General features: G+C 50.3%; 1 protein-coding gene across 1 annotated transcript in view; it reads left to right on the top strand.

Annotated features, from left to right (window-relative positions):
* LOC144488976 (histone-lysine N-methyltransferase ASH1L-like) overlaps positions 1-19,309 on the top strand; it is a gene marked incomplete at its 3' end in the record, with an annotated part of 65,807 nt that overhangs the window by 24,865 nt on the left and 21,633 nt on the right. Inside the window, exons 4-7 of the mRNA XM_078206934.1 lie at positions 4,145-4,190; positions 11,240-11,348; positions 13,890-14,096; positions 17,476-17,622. Coding sequence (XP_078063060.1) covers positions 4,145-4,190; positions 11,240-11,348; positions 13,890-14,096; positions 17,476-17,622 — 509 coding nt within the window. The remainder of the gene's footprint in view (positions 1-4,144; positions 4,191-11,239; positions 11,349-13,889; positions 14,097-17,475; positions 17,623-19,309) is intronic.

Below are 19,309 nucleotides of genomic sequence, written 5' to 3'. Positions count from 1 at the left end.
GTTGACAGAGGGGTAATTGTTTCACACAGAGGGTGGCGAGTGTCTGGAACGAGCTGCCAGAGGCGGTAGTAGAGGCGGGTACAATTTTGTCTTTTAAAAAGTGTTTAGACAGTTACATGGGTAAGAGGGGTATAGAGGGATATGGGCCAAACGTGGGCAATTGGAACTAGCTTAGTGGTTAACAAAGGGGGTGTCCAGGAGAAGTTGGGCCGAAGGACCTGTTTCCATGCTGTAAACCTCTGTGACTCTATGACCTGCTGTAATATTGAAAGGAATCAGTCGATCTGACATGTGCATGGTTAAAAAAAACCAAAGTTTCTTTCACGGGGTCGGAGTTATTTTCACACTTTGTTCATAGAATCTACAGCGCAGAGGGAGGCTTGTACCAACAACAATCCCAGCCAGGCCCAGTCCTATCCCCGTAACCCCATATATTTACCCTCTTAATCCCCCTGACTTTAAGGGACTATTTATCATGGCCAGTCAACCATCTTTCAGACTGTGGGAGGAAACCAGAGCTCCCGGAGGAAACCCACGCAGACACGGGGAGAACGCGCAGACTCCACACGGACAGTGACCCAAGCCAGGAATGGAACCCGGGTCCTTGGCGCTGTGAGGGAGCAGTGCTAACCACACTGTGCCACCGTGCTGCCCCCTCAACTGTTGCTCCAAGTTTAAAGAAGCACTAAGTAAAATCCACCAAACGGTCGTTGAGATAATAACTGGGAATTTGAAAGAACTATTTTCCAGCATGGAGAGCCCACACAAGCGCAAGGAAATACAAGGGGGTGCGGGGGGGGAGAGCCATTCATTTGTTTTTGGCAAAGCGTCCTTTCCTTCTGTGTTCAATTTCGAGACAGTTGTCACTGAGTTAATTGGAAAGGAAAGGCTCTGAAGTTTTAACTGTTGCCCTCGCCCCTCCAGCTCAGCTGAGATGTAAAAGCGCCCACACACCAGCTGAAGTGGGAGATGTTGACAGCAGCTGTGTGTGTTTGGAAGACAGCTGCGTGTGTAGAATTACACTGGCGATGAAGGGTTGCTGCTGTGTTTCTCAGACAGAGTTAACTGGACATTGCTTTATGCACAAATGGGACCCTTTTCTATTCAAATGCGTAACACCCATGCTGGGACAGGGAAGTCCGAGTCCCATTGCAGTTGGCGTTTCGTTTGATTCTCAGTTGTACAACTTGCCAGTGATGGGGTTTCCTTTCCCCCTGCGCCACCCCTGCTGAGCTTCCTATCTGGAAGGTGCTGGCATCAACTGATGATTCTGGCTAGCTCTCTGTGCCACTCTGTCCCTCCTCCCCCTCCTCACCCTCTCACTCTCTCTCCCCTTCCTCGCCCTCTCTCTCTCCCTCCTCACCCTCTTTCACTCTCTCTCCCTCCTTGCCCTCTCTCTCTCTCTCTCCCTCCTCACCCTCTCTCTCTCCCTCTCCCTCCTCTCTCTCTCTCTCCCTCCTCTCTCTCCCTCTCCCTCCTCTCTCTCTCTCCCTCCTCTCTCTCTCTCTCCCTCCTCTCTCTCTCTCCCTCCTCTCTCTCTCTCCCTCCTCTCTCTCTCTCCCTCCTCTCTCTCTCTCTCTCTCTCTCTCTCCCTCCTCGCCCTCTCTCTCCCCCTCCTCTCTCTTTCTCCCTCCCCTCTCACTCTCCCTCCTCTCTCACTCTCCCTCCTCTCTCTCTCTCCCTCCTCCTCTCTCTCTCTCTCTCTCTCTCTCTCCCTCCTCTCTCTCTCCCTCCTCCCCCTCTCTCTCTCTCCCTCCTCCCCCTCTCTCTCTCTCTCTCTCTCCCTCCTCCCCCCCCCTCTCTCTCTCTCCCTCCTTGCCCTCTCTCTCTCTCTGTCCTTCCTCACTCTCCCTCGCCCTTTCTCTCCCTCGTTGCCCTCTCTCTATCTCTTTCTCTCTCCTCTTGCCTGCTCTGTCTCCCCATCCTTGCCCTCTCTCTCTCCCTCCTTGCCCTCTCTCTCTCTCCCTCCTGGCCCTCTCTCTCTCTCTCTCTCTCTTTCTCTCTCTCCCTCTCTCTCTCTCTCTCTTTCTCTCTCTCCCTCTCTCTCTCCCCTCACCCTCTCTCTCTCCTCACCCTCTCTCTTCCCTCCCCCCTCAATTACTCTTTCCACTTCAGAATCAGTGGATAAGGGTGAAAAGTGGTTACGATGTCAGCCAGTGCTTTATCCATCCAACTCGCAAGTCAGTGATTGTGTCTCTATCTTCAATCTAGTAGATTGATAAACAAAGAACCCCTTTTAGGCACAGCTACATACGTGGCTTTCGTTCTGATTGTGACGTTTTCCCTGCAATGAAGGGGTTAACCGTTCAATTAGTGTTCTGAAATATCCCCACAAAATACACTTCAGATGCCCATGTAAGGACAGTAGTGCTGTTCTTCCATTCTGTGAGAGCTGCTTGTGAAATGTGGTTTTGGTGCTGTGCCCAGTGTTTTGCAGCGCTCTCTCTCTCTCTCTCTCTCTCTGGACTATCCCTTGGAGATTTCACATGTACAGCCAGCCCGGCTGGGGATTTTTGTTCCTGTTGTGTTTTTCTTGGCACGCTCCGCGGAATGGAATGTATATTTCACTTGGAAAAAAAAAAGCAACTGTTTCCCCAAAGTTTGAACAAAGAAAAACTTGTTCTTGTGTCTGGGAGGAGTGGTGGCACTCTGTTAATGGGTGTTGTAGTTATATCGGCACGCATGACTATCACGTAGCCGTAACACTGGGGCGGTGCGCTGGCAAGCGGAGATTGACTCCCTGCCTGATTCCTCCTCAAGTCGTCCTCTTGTCTGATTTTCCCCACCTCGCCTCAGGGCAGAGGAGGTTAAGTCTGCACCCTTGGGAGCAGCCAGCAGCGCCACAGTGTCACAGTGGTTAGCACCGCTGCCTCATAGCGCCAAGGACCCGGGTTCAGTTCCAGCCTCGGTTGATTGTCTGTGTGGAGTTTGCACATTCTCCCCGTGTCTCCGTGGGTTTCCTCCGGGTGCTCCAGTTTCCTCCCGCACTCCAAAGATGTACAGGTTGGGTAGATTGGCCATGCTAAATTGTCCCTTAGTGTCCAAAGATGTGCAGGTTAGGTGGATTGGCCATGCTAAATTGCCCCTTAGTGTCCAAAGATGTGCAGGTTAGGGGGATTGGCCATGCTAAATTGCCCCTTAGTGTCCAAAGATGTGCAGGTTGGGTGGATTGGCCATGCTAAATTGCCCCTTAGTGTCCAAAGATGTGCAGGTTAGGGGGATTGGCCATGCTAAATTGCCCCTTAGTGTCCAAAGATGTGCGGGTTGGGTGGATTGGCCATGCTAAATTGCCCTTAGTGTCCAAAGATGTGTAGGTTAAGTGGATTGGCCGTGCTAAATTGCCCCTTAGTGTCCAAAGATGTGCAGGTTAGGGGGATTAACCATGCTAAATTGCCCCTTAGTGTCCAAAGATATGCAGGTTAGGGGGATTGGCCATGCTAAATTCTCCCTTAGTGTCCAAAGATGTGCAGGTTAGGTGGATTGGCCACGGTAAATGTGTGGTGTAACGGGGATTGGGAGGGGGAGGGGGCCTGGGTAAGGTACTCTGGCAGGGTTGATGCAGATTCGATAGGCCGAATGGCTTCTTCTGCACTGTTGGGATTCTATGATTGCAATGTGTAGTGGTGTAAAGTGGACCAATGCTTCAGGCCTTTTACTGATGTTCAAGTGCAGCACCCCTTTTTCGTTGTCTTAACATGGTGAAGGTGGAGGGGGTGTTGTGACAGAACAGCGAGGCTGCGTTCGTCCCCTGGACTGTAAGTTGCCCTCCAGTGAGGCTGCGTCCTCCAGCCCCGTTCTCGGGGCCTCGTCACAAAGCCAGCTTACATCTCCAGTTCGGTCAGGAGGTTCCGCGTCGTGGTAAACCAGTTCCTGTGGCCCCAGATTGCTCAAGACGCTGTCTACAACACAAAAAAGGACCTCCAACTCGGGGTTGAAACTCCCAGCAGAGAGAGGGCAGTTTAATTCCGTATTTACAACACATTCTACTCCGCGTGCAGGGCTTAATGATATTGCATTGTAACCTAACAAAGCTCCTGCTGCGCTGATCTCAATGTTTGTGTATTGCTGGAGTGTCATATGTGTGTGTACGCGACAGTATTTTATTCACTTGTTGCTAACTTACATTTTCTCCTTTCTCTTTAAGCTGTATAAAAAACCTGATGTCCCACTTTACAAAAAGATCAGATCAAGTAAGAGTCTTTCCATTTCCCTTATAGATTTCATCTTTAATTATTGCTCTTATTTCCAGTTTGTATTTTGATTTGATTTATTATTGTCACCTGTATTGGGATACAGTGAAAAGTATTGTTTCTTGCGCGCTATACAGACAAAGCATACAGTTCATAGAGTACATAGGGGGGAAGGAAAGGGGAGGGTACAGAATGTACTCTTTGCTTACAGGTTGGTACTCAAATGTTAGAGTGATCAGGGTGAATGCGTTTTACTGTTTTAAGTTTATTTATTAGTGTCAGACAGAGGAACAAAAAGAGAGAGAGAGAGGCAGACAGTTTAATTTCATTTATTAGTGTCACAAGTCGGCTTACATTAACACAGCAATGAAGTTACTGTGAAATTTCCCTCGTCGCCACACTCTGGCACCTGTTGGGGTACACACTGAGGGAGAATTTAGCACGGCCGATGCACCCGAACCGGCACGTCTTTCGGACTGTGGGAGGAAACCGGAGCACCCGGGGGAAACCCACGAAGTCGTGGGGAGAACGTGCAGACTCCGCACAGACAGTGACCCAAGCCGGGAATCGAACCCGGGTCCCTGGCGCTGCGAGGCAGCAGTGCTACCCCACGGTGCCACCCTCCTGAACCCAGAATCTAATTGCAGGGAGGGTCAGGGATGCTACTTCCCCGTTGAGTAACTAACTGGTGGGCTGTTGGTTGTGACACCTCAGAGATCCCATTCAGGGGGTCTGGAATATACGCCACACATCCTTATTTATTCATCACATGTCGGCTTACATTTACACTGCAATGAAGTTACTGTGAAATTCCCCTAGTCGCCACACTCCGGCGCCTGTTTAGGGCAATGTACCCTAACCAGCACCAAGAGACCAGAATCCTTACACTCTGCCCGGTCTGATGACATTTTCTTCAGCTGCCCATCCTGTAGATGTTCTTGAGTGTGCCCGTGGTGCTGTGCCATCTGCACCGTGGGCTCTGGGTTCAGGAAGGGAAGAATCTCCATAAGACATTGGAGCAGAATTAGACCATTCGGCCCATCGAGTCTGCTCCACCATTCAATCATGGCTGATATTTTTCTCATCCCCATTCTCCTGCCTTTTCCCCATAACCCCCGATCCCCTTATTAATCAAGAACCTATCTATCTCTGTCTTAAAGACACTCAATGACCCGGCCTCCACAGCCTTCTGCAACAAAGAGTTCCACAGATTCACCACTCTCTGGCTGAAGAAATTCCTCCTCATCTCTGTTTCAAAGGATCGTCCCTTTAGCCTGAGGTTGTGCCCTCTGGTTCTAGTTTTTCCTACTAGTGGAAACATCCTCTCCACGTCCACTCTATCCAGGCCTCGCAGTATCCTGTAAGTTTCAATAAGATCCCCCCTCATCCTTCTAAACTCCCAACGAGTACAGACCCAGAGTCCTCAACCGTTCCTCAGACGACAAGCTCTTCATTCCAGGGATCATTCTTGTGAATCTCCTCTGGACCCTTTCCAAGGCCAGCACATCCTTCCTTAGATACGGGGCCCAAAACTGCTCACAATACTCCAAATGGGGTCTGACCAGAGCCTTATACAGCCTCAGAAGTCCATCCCTGCTCTTGTATTCTAGCCCTCTCGACATGAATGCTAACATTGCATTTGCCTTCCTAACTGCCGACTGAACCTGCACGTTAACCTTAAGAGAATCTTGAACAAGGATTCCCAAGTCCCTTTGTGTTTCTGATTTCCTGAGCATTTCCCCATTTAGAAAATAGTCTCTGCCTCCATTCCTCCTTCTAAAGTGCGAAACCTCACACTTTCCCACATTGTATTCCATCTGCCACTTTGCCCACTCTCCTAACCTGTCCAAGTCCTTCTGCAGCCCCTCTGCTTCCTCAATAATACCTGTCCCTCTAACTGTCTTACCACTCTGGCCGGTGTAGTGACATTTCCTTCAGCTGCCCATCCTGTAGTTCTCGAGTGTGTCCTTGCTGTTGTGCTGTCTGCTCCCGTGGGCTATGGGTTCAGGAAGGGAAGAATCTCCTGGGATTCCTGCTGCTGAACAGTGTTACAGATGCCTGCCTTGCTACAAGTTCCAAAGGTGGCCTTGGGTGAGAACAGGATGAGGCCAGACTGTTGTCTGTCCTCTTCGTACCCCCCATGCCCCCACTACCTGCATGCACTGCGCTCCCACTTTCAGACTAGCCACTCAGAACAGTCAGCAACTATGGAGGCCAGGCAGGGGTCGGCACCTCCAGCAGCAAAGGTGTTATCAGTTGGCATCAGTCTGACAGGGCGGCTGCACCTGTTGGTGTGAATATCTGTGTGGGCAGCGTGTTGACTGGTGCAGTTTCAGCTGTCACCTCCTCACCATCAGCCGGCTGACAGCAGGATGGCTGGGGAACCCCCTTCCCCGTCCCCGGAACAACATGAGAGTGTGCAGATTGTACTGAGGGAACTGGATTAGAAATCGGGGCGTGTGTGTGGGGTTAATCTGCAGATTGTATTGGGGGAACTGGATTAGAAATCGGGGCGTGTGTGTGGGGTTCATCTGCAGATTGTATTGGGGGAACTGGATTAGAAATCGGGGCGTGTGTGTGGGGTTAATCTGCAGATTGTATTGGGGGAACTGGATTAGAAATCGGGGCGTGTGTGTGGGGTTAATCTACAGATTCTATTGGGGGAACTGGATTAGAAATCGGGGCGTGTGTGTGGGGTTAATCTGCAGATTGTATTGGGGGAACTGGATTAGAAATCGGGGTGTGTGTGTGGGGTTCATCTGCAGATTGTATTGGGGGAACTGGATTAGAAATCGGGGAGTGTGTGTGGGGTTAATCTGGAGATTGTATTGGGGGAACTGGATTAGAAATCAGGGTGTGTGTGGGGTTAATCTGCAGATTGTATTACATAACATAAGAAATAGAAGCAGGAGTGGGCCATCTAGCCCCTCGAGCCTTCTCCGCCATTCAATAAGATCATGGCTGATCTGATAGTGGGTTCAGTTCCACTTACCCGCCCACTCCCCATAACCCTTAATTCCGTTAGTGGTTAAAAATCGATGTATTTGTGACTTAAAGACATTTAACGAGGTAGCCTGTGCTGCTTCATTGGGCAGAGAATTCCAAAGATTCACTACCCTCTGGGAGAAGAAGTTCCTCCTCAACTCTGTTCTAAATTGATTCCCCGTATTTTGAGGCTTTGCCCCCTAGTTCTTGTTTCCATTGTAAGTGGAAATAACCTCGCTGCTTCTACCCTGTCGAGCCCCTTCATTATCTTATATGTCTCTGTAAGATCTCCCCTCAACCTTCTAAACTCCAATGAGTACAGGCACAGTCAACTCAATCTCTCCTCATAAACTAGCCCTCTCATCTCCGGAATCAACCTGGGGAACCTTCTCTGTACCCCCTCCAAAGCTAATATTTCCTTTCTTAAATAAGGGGACCAAAATTGCACACAGTACTCTAGGTGCAGCCTCACCAGTACCCTGTACAATTGCAGCAAGGCCTCCCTGCTTTTATACTCCATCCCTCTCGCGATAAAGGCCAACATTCCATTTGCCTTCTTGATCACCTGCTGCACCTGCAAACTGAGTTTTTGCGATTCATGCACAAGGACCCCCAGGACCCTCTGCACAGTAGCATGTTGTAATTTTTCACTGTTTAAATAATAGTCCATTTTACTATTATTCCTTCCAAAGTGGATAACCTCACACTTACCAACGTTATACTCCATCTGCCAGAACCTTGCCCACTCGCTTAGCCTATCCAAATCTCTCTGCAGACTCTCTGCGTCCTCCACGCAATTCGCTTTCCCACTCATGGGGTTAATCTGCAGATTGTATTGAGGGAACTGGATTAGAAATCGGGGCGTGTGTGGGGTTAATCTGCAGATTGTATTGGGGGAACTGGATTAGAAATCGGGGTGTGTGTGGGGTTAATCTGCAGATTGTATTGGGGGAACTGGATTAGAAATCGGGGCGTGTGTGTGGGGTTCGTCTGCAGACTGTATTGGGGGAACTGGATTAGAAATCGGGGATTGTGTGTGGGGTTCATCTGCAGATTGTTTTGGGGGAACTGGATTAGAAATCGGGGATTGTGTGTGGGGTTAATCTGCAGATTGCATTGGGGGAACTGGATTAGAAATCGGGGCGTGTGTGTGGGGTTAATCTGCAGATTGCATTGGGGGAACTGGATTAGAAATCGGGGCGTGTGTGTGGGGTTCATCTGCAGATTGTTTTGGGGGAACTGGATTAGAAATCGGGGTGTGTGTGGGGTTAATCTGCAGATTGCATTGGGGGAACTGGATTAGAAATCGGGGCTAGTGTGTGGGGTTCATCTGCAGATTGTTTTGGGGGAACTGGATTAGAAATCGGGGCTAGTGTGTGAGGTTAATCTGCAGATTGCATTGGGGGAACTGGATTAGAAATCGGGGTGTGTGTGGGGTTAATCTGCAGATTGTATTGGGGGAACTGTATTAGAAATCGGGGCGTGTGTGGGGTTAATCTGCAGATTGCATTGGGGGAACTGGATTAGAAATCGGGGTTTGTGAGGGGTTAATCTGCAGATTGTATTGGGGGAACTGGATTAGAAATCGGGGCGTGTGTGTGGGGTTAATCTGCAGATTGTATTGGGGGAACTGGATTAGAAATCGGGGCGTGTGTGTGGGGTTAATGCACAGATTGTATTGGGGGAACTGGATTAGAAATCGGGGCTAGTGTGTGGGGTTAATCTGCAGATTGCATTGGGGGAACTGGATTAGAAATCGGGGAGTGTGTGGGGTTAATCTGCAGATTGCATTGGGGGAACTGGATTAGAAATCGGGGAGTGTGTGTGGGGTTAATCTGCAGATTGTATTGGGGGAACTGGATTAGAAATCGGGGTTTGTGAGGGGTTAATCTGCAGATTGTATTGGGGGAACTGGATTAGAAATCGGGGTGTGTGTGTGGGGTTAATCTGCAGATTGCATTGGGGGAACTGTATTAGAAATCGGGGCGTGTGTGGGGTTAATCTGCAGATTGCATTGGGGGAACTGGATTAGAAATCGGGGCTAGTGTGTGGGGTTAATCTGCAGATTGTATTGGGGGAACTGGATTAGAAATCGGGGCTAGTGTGTGGGGTTAATCTGCAGATTGTATTGGGGGAACTGGATTAGAAATCGGGGTTTGTGAGGGGTTAATCTGCAGATTGTATTGGGGGAACTGGATTAGAAATCGGGGTGTGTGTGTGGGGTTAATCTGCAGATTGCATTGGGGGAACTGGATTAGAAATCGGGGTTTGTGAGGGGTTAATCTGGAGATTGTATTGGGGGAACTGGATTAGAAATCGGGGTGTGTGTGTGGGGTTAATCTGCAGATTGTATTGGGGGAACTGGATTAGAAATCGGGGCGTGTGTGTGGGGTTAATGCACAGATTGTATTGGGGGAACTGGATTAGAAATCGGGGCTAGTGTGTGGGGTTAATCTGCAGATTGCATTGGGGGAACTGGATTAGAAATCGGGGCTAGTGTGTGGGGTTAATCTGCAGATTGTATTGGGGGAACTGGATTAGAAATCGGGGCGTGTGTGTGGGGTTAATCTGCAGATTGTTTTGGGGGAACTGGATTAGAAATCGGGGCGTGTGTGTGGGGTTAATGCACAGATTGTATTGGGGGAACTGGATTAGAAATCGGGGCTAGTGTGTGGGGTTAATCTGCAGATTGTATTGGGGGAACTGGATTAGAAATCGGGGAGTGTGTGTGGGGTTAATCTGCAGATTGTTTTGGGGGAACAGGATTAGAAATCGGGGAGTGTGTGTGGGGTTAATCTGCAGATTGTTTTGGGGGAACTGGATTAGAAATCAGGGCGTGTGTGTTGGGTTAATCTGCAGATTGTATTGGGGGAACTGGATTAGAAATCGGGGCGTGTGTGGGGTTAATCTGCAGATTGTATTGGGGGAACTGGATTAGAAATCGGGGATTGTGTGTGGGGTTAATGCACAGATTGTATTGTGGGAACTGGATTAGAAATCGGGGTTTGTGAGGGGTTAATCTGCAGATTGTATTGGGGGAACTGGATTAGAAATCGGGGTATGTGTGTGGGGTTAATGCACAGATTGTATTGGGGGAACTGGATTAGAAATCGGGGTGTGTGTGTGGGGTTAATCTGCAGATTGTATTGGGGGAACTGGATTAGAAATCGGGGCGTGTGTGTGGGGTTAATCTGCAGATTGTATTGGGGGAACTGGATTAGAAATCGGGGCGTGTGTGTGGTGTTAATCTGCAGATTGTATTGGGGGAACTGGATTAGAAATCGGGGCTAGTGTGTGAGGTTAATCTGGAGATTGTATTGGGGGAACTGGATTAGAAATCGGGGCTAGTGTGTGGGGTTAATCTGGAGATTGTATTGGGGGAACTGGATTAGAAATCGGGGCATGTGTGTGGAGTTAATCTGGAGATTGTATTGGGGGAACTGGATTAGAAATCGGGGCGTGTGTGTGGGGTTAATGCACAGATTGTATTGGGGGAACTGGATTAGAAATCGGGGGGTCTACCAGAGGTTGTGATAAATTGACATCCAGATGTGAACTAAACCAGAGTGTGGGTCGTCTGCAGCGAGATTTGAAACCAAGCACCACGGCCCTTTGGGAGATGCCACATTTGAATTGGTAAGCCCGCTAGTCTCCTTGTGTAGAGCGAGTCGGGACTGATGATTGTCTGAAGCAGGTACCCTAGGCGGTGCATCGATGCACCAGATGGTCCAGACCCCAGCTGCCAGCACTGTTTCCTGGAGCAGATCCGCTCCAGAGGAACTGCCCGTGTTCTCAGCTTCAGCCTGGCACAGTACTCTCCGATTCCTCAACACAGCGGGCAGTGCCGAACAGAACGCTAATCCCACCCCCCCCTCCCCCCCCCCCTCCCCCCCCCCCCCCCCCCCCCCCCCCCCCCCCCCAATTCATATTTCTCTTTAAGGTTAGGGAAACGGTCTGTAGACAGGTTGCTTCCTTCTGGACGGCATGTTTAAAACATGTTTAGAATGAGCGTGACAACGTGGGGGCCTTTGGTGTAACTGTGAGGGACGTTATCCTCTTCACAGATGTGTTTGTTGACGTGAAGCCTCTTTCCGGATGTGAGCCCACGACATGCAACTGTAAGAGGCCTGTGGATCCTGCTGAGAAGAGCTGCTTGGAAGATTGTCTGAACAGGTAGGCAAGTATGTGTAATAGCCTCCAAATTATGGCCCTGCCTCACTCACTATTAACCTTGAGACATGTTGCGATTGCTGCTGTGGCGTCCGTGTTTTATGGCACAGCCCAGACAGATTGGGCAGAGCGGCAGTGGCAGCTGCTCTGTGTGTCCTGCATTAACTTAACCTTGGGAGCAGGAGACGGAGAGTCAGCATGATTGAATTGAGTGGATTTGCATATCTGCTCGTGTGTGTTGACTGAAAGCCAGTTCCGGTTGATGGCCTGGATCCTCCCACGTCCTGCCAACAGGACTGGAGGATCCCAGTCGCGTTGCGGGACTGGAGAACTGTGGCCCGCCTCATCTTAGGCACTCGCTCTGAGCTAAGGATGGCCACACTGAAAGTGAGTTCTTAGGCAACCGAGCATTCCAATGTGCGACCGACAGTCTCTGCCACAGGTGGGGCGGATAGTTAAGTTTATTTATTAGTGTCACAATTGGGCTTACATTAACACTGCAGTGAAGTTACTGTGAAAATCCCCTTGTCTCCACACTCCGGCGCCTGTTCGGGTAACACTGAGGGAGAATTTAGCACGGCCCAATGCACCCTAACCCGCACGTCTTTCGGACTGTGGGAGGAAACCGGGTTCAATTCCGGCCTCGGGTCCACTTGTCTGTGTGGAGTTTGCGCGTTCTCCCCCCGTGTCTGCGTGGGTTTCCTCCGGGTGCTCCGGTTTCCTCCCACACTCCAAAGATGTGCAAGTTAGGTGGATTGGCCATGGTAAATTGCCCCTTCGTGTCCAAAGATGTGCGGGTTAGGTGGATTGGCCATGGGGGAGGGGGGGCTCTGACTCCCATGGCTCTGTTCCCCCGCGACCCCGGGGTGTCGCCGTGTGCTCCGAGAAGCTGGACCTGAGCAGCGATGTGATGGGAGAGGAAGGCATGCCCCTGGTAACTGGCACTGTGGCAGCCGGCCAGGCTGATTTCACTACTTGGCTCCTTGCTGTGCTGTGTTGATGCGCATTTTAAGCTATTTGATGCAAACTCATTAGCAGCTCTTGGCGGTTTGCCCAAAAGCTGTGCACTGATGTGTTTTTTTATTATTAATTATAATCGGAAGATTTGAGTTGTAATAAAGCAGGAAGCCCAGTGTGCCGCATGTTCTGCGCTCCCAAAACTGAAACAGATGCACAGCCAGCCCTCCAATCTCCATTTGTCAGAGCTGCTGATAGGTCCTGGGCCCTGCCTTCCATTCCAACTTGTGGAACAGCGACGCGACTGCTCAGTGTTTGCTTTGATTATCAAGGTCAGGGATGTCATTCCGGGGAAACGCAACACTCTTCATTGCAGCCAAACACTCCCAGGACAGGTACAGCACGGGGTTAGATACAGAGTAAAGCTCCCTCTACACTGTCCCCATCAAACGCTCCCAGGACAGGTACAGCACGGTGTTAGATACAGAGTAAAGCTCCCGCTACACTGTCCCCCATCAAACACTCCCAGGACAGGTACAGCACGGGGTTAGATACAGAGTAAAGCTCCCTCTACACTGTCCCCCATCAAACACTCCCAGGACAGGTACAGCACGGGGTTAGATACAGAGTAAAGCTCCCTCTACACTGTCCCCATCAAACACTCCCAGGACAGGTACAGCACGGGGTTAGATACAGAGTAAAGCTCCCTCTACACTGTCCCCATCAAACACTCCCAGGACAGGTACAGCACGGGGTTAGATACAGAGTAAAGCTCCCTCTACACTGTCCCCATCAAACACTCCCAGGACAGGTACAGCACGGGGTTAGATACAGAGTAAAGCTCCCTCTACACTGTCCCCATCAAACACTCCCAGGACAGGTACAGCACGGGGTTAGATACAGAGTAAAGCTCCCTCTACACTGTCCCCCATCAAACACTCCCAGGACAGGTACAGCACGGGGTTAGATACAGAGTAAAGCTCCCTCTACACTGTCCCCATCAGACACTCCCAGGACAGGTACAGCACGGGGTTAGATACAGAGTAAAGCGCCCTCTACACTGTCCCCCATCAAACACCCCCAGGACAGGTACAGCACGGGGTTAGATACAGAGTAAAGCTCTCTCAGTAAGTTGTCTCCCGCCATTTTCATGACTACGCTTCCATTGTGCGGGAGGCCTCAGTCACCTGAATGTTATATTTGACATATAGCCTGTTGCCTCCTTCAGAAGCAGTTATGTGTCCACCTTGCATTACAGCAACTCTCCACCCATTGCCATGTGTGGCGTTGGAGAGTACGTTCCCTTCCGTGGGAACAACACCGTGAATGCTGGAATTGTAGCAGCATCTGGAGTTGCGCCGTGGGGATGGTCTTATCGAAGATTTCCGCACATCTTTCCCTCTGTGCCGACTCTGACCAGGCTGCTGCGTACATCCAGCTTTCCCTGGAAGTCCAGCCTCGTCTTTGTCAGCTGTTTTTCAGTTGCTACAATTGATACCCGCCGCACAGCGCTGAATTATTTCTGGAATTCTCTCCAAATGGTGATGTGTAAAGTGGCGCTGACGGCCCGTTGTTTTATTCTTGCAGGATGATCTTTGCCGAGTGCGCCCCGAGCACGTGCCCCTGTGACGAGCATTGCTGCAACCAGCGGATCCAGAGGCACGAGTGGGTGCAGTGTCTGGAACGCTTCCGAGCGGAGGGCAAAGGCTGGGGAATCCGCACCAAGGAAACCCTGAAGGCCGGGCAGTTCATCATCGAGTATCTGGGGGAAGTGGTCAGCGAGCAAGAGTTCAGGTACGCGGGCCTTCCCTCGACGGCATTCACAGAATCCGGACTCCCTTTCCCAACAAATCCCACAATTCCTGTCCGTTACTTCCCCACAGTAAGTGCTGAGCGGTGAACAGGAGTGTGATGTAATGCCAGCAGTTAGATAGCAATAATTCTCTCCTTATAATGGGACAGTCTAAAAGTTTTAAAGTTTATTCATCAGTGCTAAGAGTCGGCTTACATTAACACTGCAATGAAGTTACTGTGAAAATCCCCCAGTTGCCACACCCCGGCACCTGTTCGGGTACATTGAGGGGGAATTTAGCATGGCCAATCCACCCTAACCAGCACGTCATTCAGACTGTGGGAGGAAACCGGAGCAGCCGGAGGAAACCCACGCAGACACGAGGTGAACGTGCAGACTCCACACAGACAGTGACCCACGCCGGGAACCGAACCCAGGTCCCTGGCGCTGTGAGGCAGCAGCGCTAACCCGCTGTGTCACCATACCGCTGCAGTCTAGGAGTATGTCACAGTGCTTAGATTGATTGCAAAGCGGAATAAAGAACCAAGAAAATTACAGCACAGGAACAGGCCCTCCAAGCCTGCACCGACCATGCTGCCCGACTGAACTAAAACCCCCTACCCTTGCTGGGACCGTATCCCTCTATTCCCATCCTATTCATGTATTTGTCCAGCTCACCCCTTAAAACTCACTATCGTATCTGCTTCCACTACCTCCCCCGGCAGCGAGTTCCAGGCACCCACCACCCGCTGTGTAAAAAAAACTTGCCTCGTACATCTCCTTTAAACCTTGCCCCTCGCACCTTAAACCTGTGCCCCCCTAGTAATTGACTCTTCCACCCTGGGAAAAAGCTTCTGACTATCCACTCTGTCCATGCCCCTCATAATCTTGTAGACTTCTATCAGGTCGCCCCTCAACCTCCGTCGTTCCAGTGAGAACAAACCAAGTTTCTCCAACCTCTCCTCATAGCTGATGCCCTCCATACCAGGCAACATTCTGGCTGATATAGTTAATGTTCGCTGTATGGGGTGCAGATCAATGTGAGCACCAGACAATCTTATTTATCATCCGTTTGGCAAGGGCAAGTGCGAAATACAGAAAGAATATTTGGCCCATTAATGTTGCCTCTTGAGTGATTCAGACTCCTGCTTGTCTCCAATCTTGTGTCTGCGCAGACTGTCCCCTGCCAGTTAAAGGGGAGGATTCCAGTTTACACACAGCCTGTGAAAGCAGCTGTACAGCTTTTCAAAAGATTCATTCTGGGCATCACTGGCCAGACCCTTCATTTATTGCCCCTTGAGAAGGTGGTGGTGAGCCACCTGCCTGAACCTGCTGCAGTCCCCGTGTGGTGTAGGTACACCCACACTGCTGTTAGGGAGGGAGTCCCAGGGTTTTGACCCCAGCCACAGTGAGGGATCGGCCGATATATTTCCAAGTCAGGATGGTGAGTGGCTCAGAGGGGGAACTTGCAGGTGATGGTGTTCCCCATGTGTCCTTGACCTTCTTAATCGTAGTGGCCATGGGTTTGGAAGGTGCTGTTGAAAGAGTCTTGGTGAGTTCCTGCAGTGCATTTTGTAGACAGGACTCACTACTGCCACTGAGCGTCGGTGGTGGAGGGAGTGAATGTTTGTGGTTAGCGTGTTGATCAAGCGGGGCTGCTTTGTCCTGGATGGTGTCAAGCTTCTTAAGTGTTTTTGGAACTGCACCCATCCAGGCAAGTGGGGAGTATTCCATCACACTCCTGACTTGTGTCCTTGTAGATGGTGGATAGCCTTGGGGGGGAGTCAGGAGGTGAGTTACTCGCCGCAGGATTCCCAGCCTTCGACCTGTTTTTGCAGCCACAGTATTTATATGGCTGGGTCCAGTTCAGTTTCTGGTCAATGGTGACTCCCAGGATGTTGACAGTGGGTGATTCAGTGGTGGGAGTGCCATTCAACATCATGCTGCGATGGTTATCTTCCCTCTGGTTGGAGACGGTCGGCAATGGCACCTGTATGGTGCAAATGTTATTTGCCACTAGTCAGCCCAAGCTTGTTACGGCACTGGCTTGTACCTGTTTCACATCAGAGGGGGATCTTGTCAGTGTAATGAGCTTTGAATCTCTGCCACATCTCGCCACTCGATACTGCCTTCCCAATATGAGTCCTTTTTTAAAAGTTTATTAGTGTCACAAGTAAGCTTACATTAACACTGCAATGAAGTTACTGTGGAAATCCCCTAGTCGCCTGTTCGGGTTACACTGAGGGAGAATTTAGCACGGCCAATGCACCCTAACCTGCACGTCTTTCAGTCTGTGGAAGGAAACAGGAGCACCCGGAGGAAACCCATGTGGACACGGGGAGAACGTGCAGACTCTGCATAGAATCATAGAAACCCTACAGTGCAGAAAGAGGCCATTTGGCCCATCGAGTCTGCACCGACCACAATCCCACCCAGGCCCTACCCCCATATCCCTACATATTTACCCGCTAATCCCTCTAACCTACGCATCTCAGGACACTAAGGGGCAATTTTTAGCATGGCCAATCAACCTAACCCGCACATCTTTGGACTGTGGGAGGAAACCGGAGCACCTGGAGGAAACCCACGCAGACACGAGGAGAATGTGCAAACTCCGCACAGACAGTGACCCGAGCCGGGAATCGAACCCGGGTCCCTGGCGCTGTGAAGCAGCAGCGCTAACCAATGTGCTACCGTGCCGCCCAAGCCGGGAATCGAACCCGGGTCCCTGGTGCTGTGAAGCAGCAGCGCTGACCACTGTGCTACCGTGCCGCCCAAGCCGGGAATCGAACCCGGGTCCCTGGCGCTGTGAAGCAGCAGCGCTAACCCACTGTGCCACCCCATTATTTGGGAGATGGGAAGAAACTGAAAGGTTTCCGAATAATACATCACCAAAACAGGCCCTTCAGCCCACCAGGTCTATGCTGACCATTAAATACCAATCTATGCTGCTCCCTTTTACCAGCGCTTGGACCACACCCTTCTGTGCCTGGTTTGATATAATTTTCACATAAATCACCGAGTTCCCGATTTTACCGTACGCCTCCTTTAGTGCTTGGAAATTGCTCTGATTCCAGTCACACTTTCACATCCTCAGGAGGTCGCAGGTTGCTGCCGAACCAGCAACGTGCTTTCCCAAACACCCTCACTGCAGCCAGCACGGGCACAGTACGAGCCCGCAAGCAGCATCTGTATTAACAGCTGGAGTGGTCTGGATGCTGGGTGGGGAGGTCCTTTCAGGTCTTCCTCCGTGTGTTCCAAAGTGTTTAATATTCACCTGAACAGGCTGACTGTGAGCTTGAGTGGATTTTCGACCCTGTGATTCCAGATGAGAGTTGCTGAGCCGTCACTGTGTGTAATATTAGCTCTGTTCCCCTCTAGGAACCGCATGATAGAGCAGTACCAGAACCACAACGATCATTACTGCCTGAACCTGGACAGTGGGATGGTGATCGACAGCTACCGCATGGGGAACGAGGCTCGCTTTATCAACCACAGCTGCAATCCTAACTGTGAAATGCAAAAATGGTAAGAAGCCTAAACGTATATACAGCGAACGTGTTGTGTGCTGGGTGTACACGGGGAAGGTATATACAGCGAACGTGTTGTGTGCTGGGTGTACACGGGGAAGGGATATACAGCGAACGTGTTGTGTGCTGGGTGTACATGAGGAAGGTATATACAGCGAACGTGTTGTGTGCTGGGTGTACACGGGGGAGGTATATACAGCGAACGTGTTGTGTGCTGAATGTACATGAGGAAGGTATATACAGCGAACGTGTTGTGTGCTGGGTGTACATGAGGAAGGTATATACAGCGAACGTGTTGTGTGCTGGGTGTACACGGGGGAGGTATATACAGCGAACGTGTTGTGTGCTGGGTGTACACGGGGAAGGTATATACAGCGAACGAGTTGTGTGCTGGGTGTACACGGGGAAGGTATATACAGCGAACGTGTTGTGTGCTGAATGTACATGAGGAAGGTATATACAGCGAACGTGTTGTGTGCTGGGTGTACATGAGGAAGGTATATACAGCGAACGTGTTGTGTGCTGGGTGTACACGGGGAAGGTATATACAGCGAACGAGTTGTGCGCTGAATGTACATGAGGAAGGTATATACAGTGAACGTGTTGTGTGCTGGGTGTACACGGGGAAGGTATATACAGTGAACGTGTTGTGTGCTGAGTGTACATGAGGAAGGTATATACAGCGAACGAGTTGTGTGCTGAATGTACATGAGGAAGGTATATACAGTGAACGTGTTGTGTGCTGGGTGTACATGAGGAAGGTATATACAGCGAACGTGTTGTGTGCTGAGTGTACATGAGGAAGGTATATACAGCGAACGTGTTGTGTGCTGAGTGTACATGAGGAAGGTATATACAGCGAACGTGTTGTGTGCTGAGTGTACATGAGGAAGGTATATACAGCGAACGTGTTGTGTGCTGGGTGTACATGAGGAAGGTATATACAGCGAACGTGTTGTGTGCTGGGTGTACATGAGGAAGGTATATACAGCGAACGTGTTGTGTGCTGAGTGTACATGAGGAAGGTATATACAGCGAACGTGTTGTGTGCTGAGTGTACATGAGGAAGGTATATACAGCGAACGTGTTGTGTGCTGAGTGTACATGAGGAAGGTATATACAGCGAACGTGTTGTGTGCTGGGTGTACATGAGGAAGGTATATACAGCGAACGTGTTGTGTGCTGAGTGTACACGAGGAAGGTATATACAGCGAACGTGTTGTGTGCTGAGTGTACACGAGGAAGGTATATACAGCGAACGTGTTGTGTGCTGGGTGTACACGGGGAAGGTATATACAGCGAACGTGTTGTGTGCTGAATGTACATGAGGAAGGTATATACAGTGAACGTGTTGTGTGCTGAGTGTACATGAGGAAGGTATATACAGTGAACGAGTTGTGTGCTGAGTGTACATGAGGAAGGTATATACAGCGAACGTGTTGTGTGCTGGGTGTACACGAGGAAGGTATATACAGTGAACGAGTTGTGTGCTGAGTGTACATGAGGAAGGTATATACAGTGAACGTGTTGTGTGCTGAGTGTACACGAGGAAGGTATATACAGTGAACGAGTTGTGTGCTGAGTGTACATGAGGAAGGTATATACAGCGAACGTGTTGTGTGCTGAGTGTACACGAGGAAGGTATATACAGCGAACGTGTTGTGTGCTGAGTGTACACGGGGAAG

Source organism: Mustelus asterias, unplaced genomic scaffold (genome assembly GCF_964213995.1).
Source record: "Mustelus asterias unplaced genomic scaffold, sMusAst1.hap1.1 HAP1_SCAFFOLD_1889, whole genome shotgun sequence".
Classification (NCBI taxonomy): domain Eukaryota; kingdom Metazoa; phylum Chordata; class Chondrichthyes; order Carcharhiniformes; family Triakidae; genus Mustelus; species Mustelus asterias.
The sequence above is the reverse complement of the archived record's forward strand: the minus strand, read 5'-3'. Positions and strand labels throughout refer to the sequence as shown.